The sequence below is a fragment of the Epithele typhae genome, assembly GCF_022376455.1.
Source record: "Epithele typhae strain CBS 203.58 chromosome Unknown BXZ73scaffold_14, whole genome shotgun sequence".
Classification (NCBI taxonomy): domain Eukaryota; kingdom Fungi; phylum Basidiomycota; class Agaricomycetes; order Polyporales; family Epitheliaceae; genus Epithele; species Epithele typhae.
Window position 1 is genome coordinate 45,976 of NW_025954205.1, and position 12,013 is coordinate 57,988.

At 62.2% G+C, this 12,013-nt stretch overlaps 5 protein-coding genes across 5 annotated transcripts; 2 read left to right on the plus strand and 3 right to left on the minus strand.

The window, feature by feature from the left end:
* Positions 1-334: 334 nt before the first annotated feature.
* Positions 335-985, minus strand: BXZ73DRAFT_44415 (uncharacterized protein; the record flags this gene model as incomplete). The annotated part of the gene is made up of 1 exon (XM_048019337.1): positions 335-985. One exon carries the CDS (start codon positions 983-985, stop codon positions 335-337), a length of 651 nt encoding a protein of 216 aa, XP_047879387.1.
* Positions 986-3,709: 2,724 nt separating this feature from the next.
* On the plus strand, positions 3,710-5,942 carry BXZ73DRAFT_99819 (uncharacterized protein; the record flags this gene model as incomplete). The annotated part of the gene is made up of 4 exons (XM_048028129.1): positions 3,710-3,744; positions 3,804-3,926; positions 4,159-4,339; positions 5,736-5,942. The coding sequence occupies 4 exons, from the start codon at positions 3,710-3,712 to the stop codon at positions 5,940-5,942; spliced, it is 546 nt and encodes a 181-aa protein (XP_047879388.1).
* A 777-nt stretch (positions 5,943-6,719) lies between these two features.
* BXZ73DRAFT_99820 (Trm112p-domain-containing protein) lies at positions 6,720-7,405 on the minus strand (the record flags this gene model as incomplete). Its single annotated transcript, XM_048028130.1, has 2 exons — positions 6,720-6,764; positions 6,926-7,405. The coding sequence occupies 2 exons, from the start codon at positions 7,403-7,405 to the stop codon at positions 6,720-6,722; spliced, it is 525 nt and encodes a 174-aa protein (XP_047879389.1).
* A 918-nt stretch (positions 7,406-8,323) lies between these two features.
* On the plus strand, positions 8,324-10,108 carry BXZ73DRAFT_99821 (uncharacterized protein; the record flags this gene model as incomplete). The annotated part of the gene is made up of 9 exons (XM_048028131.1): positions 8,324-8,398; positions 8,621-8,770; positions 8,836-8,913; positions 8,978-9,218; positions 9,287-9,389; positions 9,483-9,556; positions 9,618-9,781; positions 9,833-9,919; positions 9,977-10,108. 9 exons carry the CDS (start codon positions 8,324-8,326, stop codon positions 10,106-10,108), a joined length of 1,104 nt encoding a protein of 367 aa, XP_047879390.1.
* A 762-nt stretch (positions 10,109-10,870) lies between these two features.
* Positions 10,871-11,600, minus strand: BXZ73DRAFT_76273 (uncharacterized protein; the record flags this gene model as incomplete). Its single annotated transcript, XM_048022384.1, has 3 exons — positions 10,871-10,897; positions 11,081-11,299; positions 11,382-11,600. 3 exons carry the CDS (start codon positions 11,598-11,600, stop codon positions 10,871-10,873), a joined length of 465 nt encoding a protein of 154 aa, XP_047879391.1.
* Between the last annotated feature and the right edge of the window lie 413 nt (positions 11,601-12,013).

Below are 12,013 nucleotides of genomic sequence, written 5' to 3' on the forward strand. Positions count from 1 at the left end.
GTAGTACACGCTCGTGGAGGGAAACACCAGACGGAGTGTACATAGTGAGTCCGGGAGCTTCATACAAGCGCGCAATACTGTCTGGTCCAGTATGTTCTTTTGGTATAATTCTGGGCGCGGCATCCAGATGGAGAGCGACTCAAGGTGGTGACACAACGTGATATCTAAGCCTGGTCGGATGCATTTCAGAGTCAGCTGCATTCACTTAACACGTGTTGTGCTCTCGTACCCTCAAGCAAAGAGCCATTCAATTCAATGACCACAAGCGTCGCAGCGTTCTTGACGAGCAGCGTAGTTGCCACAGAAGGGATTCTCCGCTGTAAATGGATTGCTATCAGCTTGATCCCAACGATGTAGATTCAAAAGATGTCACCTCGATGAGCGGGAGCCAAAGCAGCCGCAAGCCCTTTAGTCTGCCATGCGCGGACAGAAGCGACTGGTTTGGCGGAAGGTCAGGCCCATTCACGTAATCCATGATGATTTCTTCCATGGCAGGAAAGGCGTACAGGAGGGGGTAGAAGTGGAAAAGGTTCTTGAATTGTACACCGCAGAGGGTCACCCGCTTCACATCCCGATACTGGCCCAAGGAAACCAACATCGCTCGCCGCAGTGGGAAAGTTGTTCTCCAATCACCAAGAAACTCCCAAGCCTGGATGTGAATGAGGTATGGGAGGAGGACAATCGGGGCAGTGACAGGGAACGGACGCCGGCGTTGCGCATCAGGCTTCACCAAGCGATCGGGCTTCAGCCGGACAACTTTGACCAGGGATTGCAGAGTGGGGTTCCGGTCGAACGTGTCGCAGATGCCTGGGAGTTGCTCACGACTAGAAACCGTGAGCGTGCGCCAGAGATGGACGCGGGTCCGGGGGATCCAGTCCTTGTGTACCCGGATGCAACGAGCAAGGGCCCGGGTCGAGTATTCAGTCGCACCGAGTTCATCGATGATGTGCTCGATGACCTCGATGGGGACGCGGGGGGACGACATGACAGGACGATAGAGGAGAGAGGACGATGGTGCGCGGCGAGTGTGGTCTCCCGTCGGAGGCTTGCGGGACGAGGCGAGAGAGCAGACCCAAGGAGAGCGCGAACCTAATCGCCTCGCCGTGGGGAATCCCGCCTGCGGTGACGGACGTCGCGCGCGCTCAACTCGGACATAGACATTGAAACCGACGCCCGCCGCGTCCGTTCCACATTCGAAACCATGTCATGGCGCAAACTTGTCCTCAAAGCAGACTTATTTCGGGACAAAACGCTCAAAACGTTGCATAGGTTCTGCATTCGTCCTTTCGCAGCCGCTCACACACGTTCTGCACAGCGTATGATAGAAGCAAACTCGTCCGGTGATCCTGAACACCTCCGGGCCGCGCCCATCCACGAACCCCACCACCGATCCGCACACAGACAGCGAGACCAGCGCGGGCACCCTAACATCAACCTCGCGCGGCGCCCCCGTCTCGACCTCCCAGATCAACCAGGCTGTGCGCGCCGGCATGGCATCCACGAGTGTGGCCGCGCGGGCGTCCACGGAGAGCGCCGCGCGGCGCGCACCGAGGGAACCAGCCGCGCGCGGGGTGACGGTCGGCGCGCAGTGCGGGGGGACCGGTGCCGGTGAGTGTGTCGAACGCCATGGGAGACCCGGGGGTAAGGAGGCACGTCGCGTCTGCAGAGACGAGGCGGTGTTCGTGAAGGCCCGCCGCGGATGACACCGCCCGGTACACGGTCAGAGGCAGGCTGGTGGTGATGACCTCCGGCGAACAGACGTCCGCTGAGAGCAGGGAGCAGTGGCTGCACAGCGTGTGCTTACGCCCCGAGGGTTGCGGAAATGTACTCGCTGGGTGCGCGAGCGCCGTTGCGGAACCTGGTAAAGTGTGAGTGACGAATGCCGGTGACTCGTTTCCGGACGCTGTACAGGTAGTTCTTGTCCGTGCGCTTCGCAACGTTGTCGTAGTGCATGTGTGAAAGGAGTCACTGGCCGTCGAAGGAAGACGAGACCCGTGCCGAGCGGGTCGTGGTGCCGTCGTCCCTGAGCCCTGCGATCTCGTCGATCTCGTCTGCGGACGGGAGAGGGAAGGAGCGCAGGCGCGCGAAGGCGGACGTACGGTCGAAGACGTGGACGTGCGCAACGGCATCTTGAACGAGCACTTGCGTGCCATCGGGTGACCAGGCGACGCCGGTGACGACACTCCGGAGCTGCTACTCGCGGCGTTCGGATGGCCTTGCCGGAGGGGAAAGGGAGATATTCTTGCGAAGGAGGACCCGAACGACGCCAGGGAACGACTGAAGTGTACGCACCGCAAATCCCGCGCACTTGCTCGTCGCTGGAAACGGTGAGCTTGTGCCAGAACTGGCGGCGACTGCGAGTGGACCACGACACGCAGACCAGGGCACAGCGTACGAGGCTCGGAGGGTCTCCTTCGGCAGCTAGTGCACGAATGGCTTCTTCAACGGCGTCGGTAAGCACGTAGGGGAACACACGTGCGTGAAATGAAGTGTATCTGGTTCTAAACTGGGGTTGAGTGGTCTACGCAGTGTAGTCATCGTCTACTGCAGACTGTCCTGAGCTGCGGCGCACGCAAATTGTCAAGAAAAGAACGATTTCGCTAGAATGCTGGCTTACGAGGCCCTTCGCGTGCGAACACCGTGGATTGCAGAGGAAGCACTCTAGTGCAAGCAGCGTACGCTGTTGCTGAACATCCAAGAAGAAGCAGAGAGCGGGTTCTTAGACAGGTGGTGTGCAAGTAAGTATAAACACACCTTTCAACACCCGATCATCCTCTTCCCCGTCATGTCCTCTCCTCGCGCGGAATTCCCTCATGCGAACCATGAAGGGGTGGCGGCGTTGCCTGCCAGGGCCGCTCTCGTCGTGTCGCAGTGGTCCGGGGTTTGAAGATCCCAACGGCGGATGGTGGGTTTTGTAACGGGGCCGAATGAGAAGGGATTGGAGATTGGGGGATCACAGAGATTGAGGCAGAGAGTGAGTGGTGGCGGATGAGCGAGTGGAAAGACCGAGAAGGGACAACGAAACAGAGTGGCATTGCGAGCAGAGTAGCTTCAGACGGCTTCAGACCAGCCGAGAGCGGCGCGGGCAGGCCACAGGCGCACCGTCACCGGCGCGGACACGTCCCGTCACACACCGTGTCACGGTCGGCAGCTCTAGAGGCTATAGAGCTAATACCTGCCAGCGCGCGCCGGCTTCGATCCCGCTCTCAATGCGTCGCCCATACTGACCGGCACCCTCCTGCCGTCGCTGTCCGATGCATCTCGCGATGGACGCAATCCTGCAAACTTGGACGCACCAGCCCTCACCGCAAGGCGGGCACAGATGTCGCCGAGACGACGGGATCGGCCCTTCTCTTCAAGACACCGACCTGATCATGAATCCGCTGACGGAATGGGGCGACAACTATATGTGAGGGCGATTCCCAAACGCGTCGCCGCCGTGAAACTGACTACAACCAGTCGCAGATGTCGATGACGTCTTGCGCGCGGGTGCAGGCACACAAAGGGCTTCTTCCTCGCCCACAGCGCCCTCTCGTTCGCCTTGTGTGAACCTCCGTACTCCTCTCGCTCACGCCTCTTCCGGCTGCGGATCCGCCGACGCGACGCATTCGTGTTTACTCCACCTTCTCTTTTGCCCCGCTCGAGCTCGCCCTCTCGTTCGCATTTTGCGCACTCCGCCATCCGCTCCCTCGCCCATGAAGGCACCTGTATGCCCACCCCTCGCGTGAGCCCTGCCTCCTCTCGGTGCGTCTTCGTCTGACACGCCATGTCCCGGCACTCACATCGGATTGTCGTCACTGCAGGTCCTCGTTCTCGTCGTCCCCGCTTCGGTTGCCCCTGCGCTCGACGTTTTCACCCGCGAGCTACCCTACGTTAGGCGTCTTCAAGACCAACACTCGGCAGCCGGGCAGTTCAGCGGGCTACGGGTGCGTGGTGTACATCTCCCCCGCTCTCCCAGTACTCGCGTTCATCGTTGTTTTGTACCTGCTCGCGGAACTCTTCTCCGTCCCTCGCTGACTGCCGTCGCGGCCGCTCCGCTTGCGGAAATGCATCCCGTCGCGCGACGTCAACCCCCGCGCGCCTCGCTCGCTTTCAGCTCACGCGGTGGACGCCGCCGACGGAACAAGCACATGCCCGACGAGTTGGGCGTGCTCCCAGACGCCTGCCGCCCGTCGTGCTCTTCGTCGACGCCCTTCCTCAGCGGGGCGTCCGCGCGCCCGACTCGAAGTCCGATGGTGATTCCGAGCCGCAGCTACAGCGGACGGGGTCGGCGCATGTCGCGGTCCCGTACCGCCTGCGTTTCCCCGACGTCACCCTCGACCACTGGGAGCACCCCCCGGTGAGCCCCTCGTTCCGTGCTGTAATGGTCCAGTACTAACCCCAGTGTTCCCGACAGCGTACCTGTCATTGATTCCTCCCGCACATACGCACATGGTGTCAACTCGATTGTCGCCATCTGTATTGGTACCAGATCGTGCGTACCTTCGCCGTGCCCTCCGAAATTCAAGTCGCATTGATGAACGTGTCCTATCGCTAGGCGATCTCCCCGTTCGGATTGACCACGTTTTTTGTGCCGAACGGGTGGTTATCGCGTTGATCACTGTCGCCTTCAAGAGCGACATGTCCGGTGCCGACGATACAGAGTCTATCAAAGAATACGGCTCTCAGCAGTGACGGACATTGCGTTGAAGCAAGAAAGCACGGCTGAGCCGTGTACCTCTTCTGCCGTCCCACCCTTTACGCTCACAACAACGCAGTGTGTTCCGTCTCCTGGCACTACACCCATCGACGCACCCCCTCCTGCCCCACGCCCACGCCCACGCCTGCACGCGCCTTTATGCGCTTGCCCCAGGTGAGCCGTTTTCCCCTTAAGTCCTCGTAGATGCCTAACTGCAGCCTAGGATTTCCAGCCCCCCCAACCCCATCCAGCACGAGCCGCTGCATCGCCGCTCCCCGTCCACGACGTCATGTGGGGAGGTAAGTCAACGTTCATGGCACCGACGGGTTAGATGACGACTTACAGAGCCCCTATCCACTCCAGCCGTTCTAATTGAGGCGACGAAGACTCCGCAGGAACGCAGGGGGTGACGACGCGCAGTGCAAGCCCCCGCCCGTCCAGGACGTATGCACACCAGCGCCGAGCGGGTCTTCAATAAGGCCCCAAGAGAGCCTCGTTCGCTCTTCAGTTTTATACTCGCCACCCGCGCGGCCGCACTCTTCAGCACCTCCTTCCGGAATAGGCTCACGACCTTCGCCCGGAACCCGCGCGTCGCCGGAGCTCGTTCCGCACGGACCGTCCCAGCACATCCGTGCAGCCCGTTCCATCAACCCAGACCGGACGCAGGCCGCTTAGTCCATCCTGGGACCGACGCCCTCATGGACAGGTACACTAACCGTCGTCCACGAGTCCGGTTCCCGAACATTGGAAGGGTCCTCCTCTCGTAAGTGCCCACTCCAGTTCCACAGAAATAAGCTGTTGATAGCGCATTGCGTCCGAATTCGTTTCGCGGCAGCGGTCATGACATCCCTGGGATTCATCGACACCCATAAACATGCTGCTTTCGTCGGCGACGTCAGCGGGGAACGCTCAAAGCTGCTGGGCGCACACGTCGATCAAACCACCTGGAGGAGCGCGAACGAGATCGTGTTCCGCCGCGAACGCAATGCTGACGGGTCGTGTGGGCCACGTCCACAGCGGCCTCGACCGACTCGGGGTACTCGCATTTGCCTGCCAGCCCGCCCGCCCGCCCGCCTGGGCGACGCCCCTACACAAGCAGGGCGGTCTCGGCTCGGACCTCAAGCTACTGCTCATCGCGGACCGCAACTTGTCCATCTTGCGCGACCATGGCGTTCTCATCGGGGACGAGGACATCGCCCTCCGCGGGCTCTTCATCATCGACCCCAAGGGGAACCTCAGGCGCGTCCGCAACGGGGCAGCATAGGCTCGCGGATCACGGCTGACCGTGCGTTCAGGCATATCACGATCAACGACCTCCCCGTCGGCCGCTCGGTCGAGGAGACGACCCGGCTCGTGAAGGCGTTCCGGTCCACCGTGCGTCTCTTTCCCTCCGCGTTCCCCGTTACCGCCCTCGCTGATCTCTCACCGCAGGACGAGCACGGCGAGGTTTGCCCCACGAATTGTAGCGAGGGCGCGAAGACGAAGGCGGACCCGACGGGCTCGCTCGAGTGCTTTGTGACCGTCGAGAACGGGAGTGGGAGCAAGAAACGCACCCGCACCGGCTGGACTCTTCCCACCCGCGTCCCTGATTCTGACTGCCCTTCCCGTCTCCTGTCTCTGTCTCGCAGCGGCTTTGTAGAGTACTCGCATACTTGCAGCGGTCGGGCGCGGTAGCCGCGCCGGTGGTCGTGCGGATTTAGGTGGTACGAGGGGAGTGCGGATTCCTTTGGTTCGGTGCTACGTACATGCGTCGTGTGTGTGCGACTGTGCCGACGGCGCCGCAAATATGCGCAGAGACCCTCCGGGAGGCAAAGGCCTCTCGTCTTTCTCGTCTCGCGCACTCGTCCCTCGCCAGCTGTTTCATCGTCATCGCCTCCCTCACGCTGTGCTGCCATGTCGCCGCGGCCGATCCGTAATCGGGTTGCGGGGGGCGGTACGTATCGAGAGCGCGATCGCGCACGCGTCGTGGTCTGCAGGTGCTGTGTGTCGTGGAGCACTATTGGGGCACACGACGGCAAGGGCGGGTCAGAGCCTGGCCAGGCTAGCCGATCTCGTGTTCCGCGAGGAGCTGTGCGAGGAGGGAGCGCTGTCAACAAGGCATGGCGGACGGAGGAGGGATGCGGAGAGAGAGAAAAAGGGGGTAGATGGAAGCGCAAGGGAACGCGGAGGACGCAGAAACACGAAGGCGGGTCGCGCGACGGGTGGGGGAAAGAGCACAAGAGGACGAGTCGGAGGACGAGCACGCACCATGTTCGAGATGCCGTTTGAGAGCGGGTAGACGTGACTGCAGCTTGCGCACACCGTCTTGCCGTGGATCTGGAGAGTCCAAGGGACATAGGGTTGAGCGCGGGCGTGGAGAACGTCAAAGGGAGGAACGGGGTCCACTTCGAGCAAAAGGTAGTGCGCCTTCTTCAAGCAGTCGTCGTCCACCATCTCGAGCTGGCTGCTCCGCGGGAAGGGATGTATCCCCGAGCTGTAGGCAATGAGTGTATGTACCACAGGGATAGAAAACCGGTCAGCTAGCGTGCCTTCACAGTCACAGCAAACACAACGGACCTCGCGTGCGGCATCGACGAGCACGGGCCACTCGGGGCCGGGGAGGAAGTCGGGGAGGAAGTCGGCGTCGCGGAGGTCGACCGCGACGTCCTTGAAGCACAGCGGGAAGTTGTTGGAGGTGCAGCCTTTGGCGTGGCACGCGAGCAGGTTCTGTGTGATCAGGCGGACCATCGTGGAGGAGGAGGGCTGCTTGTCGTTTCAGACAGAGCCCGCAGAGCCTCGGTTGCAGCCTGGACCACAGAGATTGAGGCAGAGAATGCATTGTGGCGGATAAGCGAGAGGAAAGACTGAGAGGGGGAAACGAAGCTAGCATTGTGAGCAGAGTAGCTGCAGACTGAGAGCGGTGGCGCGGGCAGGCCACAGGCGCAGCGGACACGTCCCGTCACACATGCCGTCACGGCCACCTTTGGCGTGCGCGCGCGCTGAACTCACCGCGACGCCCATCTTCACCATCCTGCTGTCTCTGTCCAATGCATCTCGCGGCGGCCTCAGTTTTCATGCGCAGCTGGAGACACGAGCCGTCACCCCAAAACGGGGCGCGGATGTCATCGAGACGACCGAGATCGGCCCTTCTCTTGACAATTGAATGCTGCGAATCCGCCGACGGGACTCCTAGTAGGCGGCCGATAATATGTGAGAGCGATTCCGTCGACTTTGTCGCCCTGAGACTGACGATACGCAGTCGCAAATGACGCAGACGTCGTGCAGGCGCACGCGCACGTCCCGGCTGCGCCGACAAGCTTCTCTCTTCCTCGCCCACGCCCTGTCGCGCACTGCGCTGTCCTGCCGCCCTCTGTTCGCGGTCCTCCCGCTCACGTCTGTCTCTGCTGGGGATCCGCCGATGCGATGCATTCGTGCTCGCTCCACCTTCTCTCTTGCCCCACTCGCCCTCGCCCTTTCGTCCACTGTGCCGTCCTGGCGCCCTCGCCTTCGCATTTTGCGCACCCCGCCGTCCTTGTCGTCTACTACGATCCCCCGCCTCGGCTCCCACTGCGATCGACGTGTTCACGCGCGGGCTGCTTTACATTAGGCGTCTTCAAGATCAACACTTGCAATTGGCAGCCAGGCAGCTCAGCGGGCTATGGACGCATGGGGTGCATCTCCCCCGCTCTCCTAGTGCTCGCGTTCATCGTCGTTTTTTACCTGCTCGCGGAACTTCTCCCTGTCGCTCGCCGGCCGCCGCGGCCTCCTCTCCGCTTACGGAAACGCATCCCGTCGCGCGACGTCAACCCCCGCGCGCCTCGCTCGCTCTCAGCTCACGCAGTGGACGCCGCCGACGGAACAAGCACACGCCCGACGCGGAGCGGGACCCCTTAAGCGTGCTCTCGGAGGCCCTCGAGCTCATGCGAGTCCACGGTGACCACCTTCAACACCCTTCCTCGGCAGGACGTCCACGCGCTCAACTCGGACTCCGATGGCGATTCCGGGCCACGGCCAGAGCGGACGCATGTCACGGGCCCGTACTGGCTGCGTTACCTCGACGTCAACCCCTGCCCCGCGCCCGCGCCCGTATGCGCCTGGATGCTCACGCCTCAGGTGAGCCGTTTCCATCTTCTGTCCCCGTAGCTGCCCAAGTGTAGCCTCAACGCTTGTCTTTCCAGGCCCCGAAGCACCCGCTCCCGCGCAACACGTACCGCGCACTGCACCACCGCTCCTCGTCCACGACGTCCTGCCAAGCCGTAAGTCAGCGTTCACAGCACCGACGAGGGGAATGACGGCTTACAGATTCCCTGTCCTCTCCAGCCGATCTATCCGAACGGTCAAATCAGCATGAACGAAAGGGGTGACGACGCGCAGCTCAAGCTTGAGCCCGTCCAGGACTCACGCATTCAACCGGGAGCGCCGAGCGGGTCTCAACACCTCATCCGGTTGACCCTTTTGTACTCCGTCCGCGCGCCCGCACTCGCGAAGACTCGCGATCGCCTTCATCCGGAGTCGGCTGATAACCCTCGCCCGGTTTCCGCGCGTCCCCCGAGCACGTTGAGTCGTTCCGCGAGGATCCTTCCAACGCAGGCCCGCACAGCCCCTTCCACTAACCCCGAGCGCACGCAGGCCCCCTAGTCCACCCCGGGCCCGACGTTCCTGATATGTACACCAACCCCGCCCACGAGCCCGATTCCCAAACGTCGGAATGCGTTGCAAGGGACCTCCTCTCGTAAGTGTCCACTCCAGCCCCGATCACGCACACCGTCTGACTTCGTTTCGCCGCGGCGTCCAAGACATGCCAGACATCCATTGACACCGGCAGAATTGCTGTTTTCGTCGGCGACGTCGGTGGGGAGCACGCAAAGCTGCTGGACGCATTCGCCGACGAAATCACCCGTAGGAGCCCGCGCTGCGCCACAAACGAGACACTGACGGGGCGTGTGGGCCACGTCCACAGCGGCCTCGACCGACTCGCGGTACTCGCACTTTGCCCGGGCGACCTCCCCCGTGCAATCTAGACCCAGACCTCAAGCTCTCGTTCTTCGCGGACCGCCTACGGCGTCCCCATCGAGGACGAGGGCATCGCTCTTCATCGTCAACCCCAAGGGCGTCATCAAGTGCGTCCGTACCGTGGCAGCATAGACTCGCGATCGCGGCTCATCGCGCGTTCAGGCCGATCGCGCTCAACGACCTCGCCGTCGGCTGCTCGGTCGAGGAAACGATCCGGCGATCCGGCTCGTGAAGACGTTCCAGTCCACGGTGCGTCTCTTCCCCTCTGCGTTCCCTATTACTGCCCTCGCTGATCTCTCCCCGTAGGACGAGCACGGCGAGATGTGCCCCGCGAACTGTAGCGAGGGCACGAAGACGATGAAGCCGGATCCCGGGCTCGCTCAAGTACTTTGCGAGCGTCGAGAACGGGAATGGGAGCCAGAAGAGCAACCGCACTGACTGATGTCTTCCTCCCCGCATCCCTGCCCCCTCCCGTCTCCGTCTCCGCCGCCGCCGCCGCCGCCCACCGTGCGACGCCCGTGTTCAAACGTACACGCCCCCGACCACGGTTTCGCACCCCAGGTTACGCAATGAAGGCGAGCGGCGACGACGAGGGCCCCAGAACCGTCGGTCGCGCTCGCGATGATCTGTCCCGTTCCGGTGTTTGGTTTGGTGTCCGGTCGTACGCGTTCCCGCTGTGCGCCCCTCCCCCCTCCCCATAGATCATTTGAGACCTACAGAGGCGCGGCATATAAACTAGAGGTAGATGGGAGACGGGTGGCCTCTTTGTAGAATACCCTTGTGCTTTTACTTGCCATCGGGCGTGCGGTCGCCGCGCCGGTGGGCGTAGGCGGTCATGCGGATCTAGGTGGTGCGAGGGGAAGGAAAATTTATTCGGTTCGGTGCTACATACATACGTCGTGCGTGTGGGACTGTGCCAACGCGCAGAGACCGTCCGCAAGACCAAGGCCTCTCGCCTTCCTCGTCCCCCGGACTCTCGTTGCTTCCCAGCTGCTTTGCACCTCGGTATCGGCTCCCTCACGCTACGCGGCCGTGTCACCGCGGCTGGTCCGGAATCGGGTTGCGGAGGGACGCGAGAGCGTCGCTCGGGCGATACGCATCGATAGCGCGTTCGCGCACGCGTCGTGGCCTACCAACGCCATGTTTCGTAGAGCACCTTTGGGGTACACGCTTGCAAGGGCGACCGGGGGCCATGCCGGGCTAGCCGATCTTGTGTTCCACAACGAGCTGTGCGAGGATAGGGGCTCTCAGCAAGGGATGCAGGACGGAGGAAGGATGCGGAGAGGCAGACATTGGACGGCGAGAAGGGGGAGAGATGGAAGCGAGGAGGACGCGGGAAACATGAAGACGGTTCGCGATGGGTAGGGGGAAAGAGCGCGCAAGAGGACGAGCTAAAGGACGAGCACGCACCATGTTTGGGAAGCCGTTCGAGAGCGGGTAGCAGTAGCTGCAGTTTGCGCACACCATCGCGCCCTCCTCGACGTGGATAAGGCAGGCCCAGCGAATGTAGGGATCAGTGCGAGGGTAGAGGACGAAGGGAGGGACGGGGCGCACTTCATTCAAGACGCGGTGCGCCTTCTTCAGGAAGCCCATCTCCGGTTGCTCTTCGGGAAGGGGTGTATCCCCGAGCTGCAGGCGGTGGGTGAGGGTAGTACAGGGATGGAAAACCGGTCGGTTAGTGTGCATTTACAATCACAGGAAGACAACGGACCTCGCGTGCGGCGTCGACGAACGCGGGCCAGTGCCACTCGAGGCCGGGGAGGAAGCCGGGGAGTTTGGCGTGGCGTACAGGCAGGTCGTGCGAACCGTGGTGGAGGAGGGTATCTGGTCGTCTCAGACTTGTCTCAGACAGCCGCGGCAGAGGACAGACGGGCGGCTGAATCTCGCGTCGCTGGCGCTTGGCCAGCCCTGCTTGAATTCCAACGCCCATGGTCCTGCCGTCCCCGTCTCGCAATGGCCGCAATGACGCATACAGGCCGAGCTCGGGACGGATGGCGTCGAGGCGACTGGCCGGGATTTTCCCTTCTGCTTCTCTTCCCAGCCTGGCCCGTCGACGTCCCGACTGCATCCTTGCTCCGCTCGCGCGTCCCGCCGTCTTCTCCTGCGCCTTTGGCCAACCTGTTCACATCCCGCCGTCCCCTCGCTCACGCCTGCTCCTCGCCTATTCCAACGCCTATATGTGCACGCCTCAGGTGAGCCCTGCCTCCTCTCGCTGCGCCCTTGTCCCATACACCACGTCCCAGTGCTCACATCGGATCGTCTTTACTGCAAGTTCTCGCCGTCGTCTACTGCTACGATCCCCCACTTCAGCTGCAAACCTCCACGTATCACTGCACACTGCGC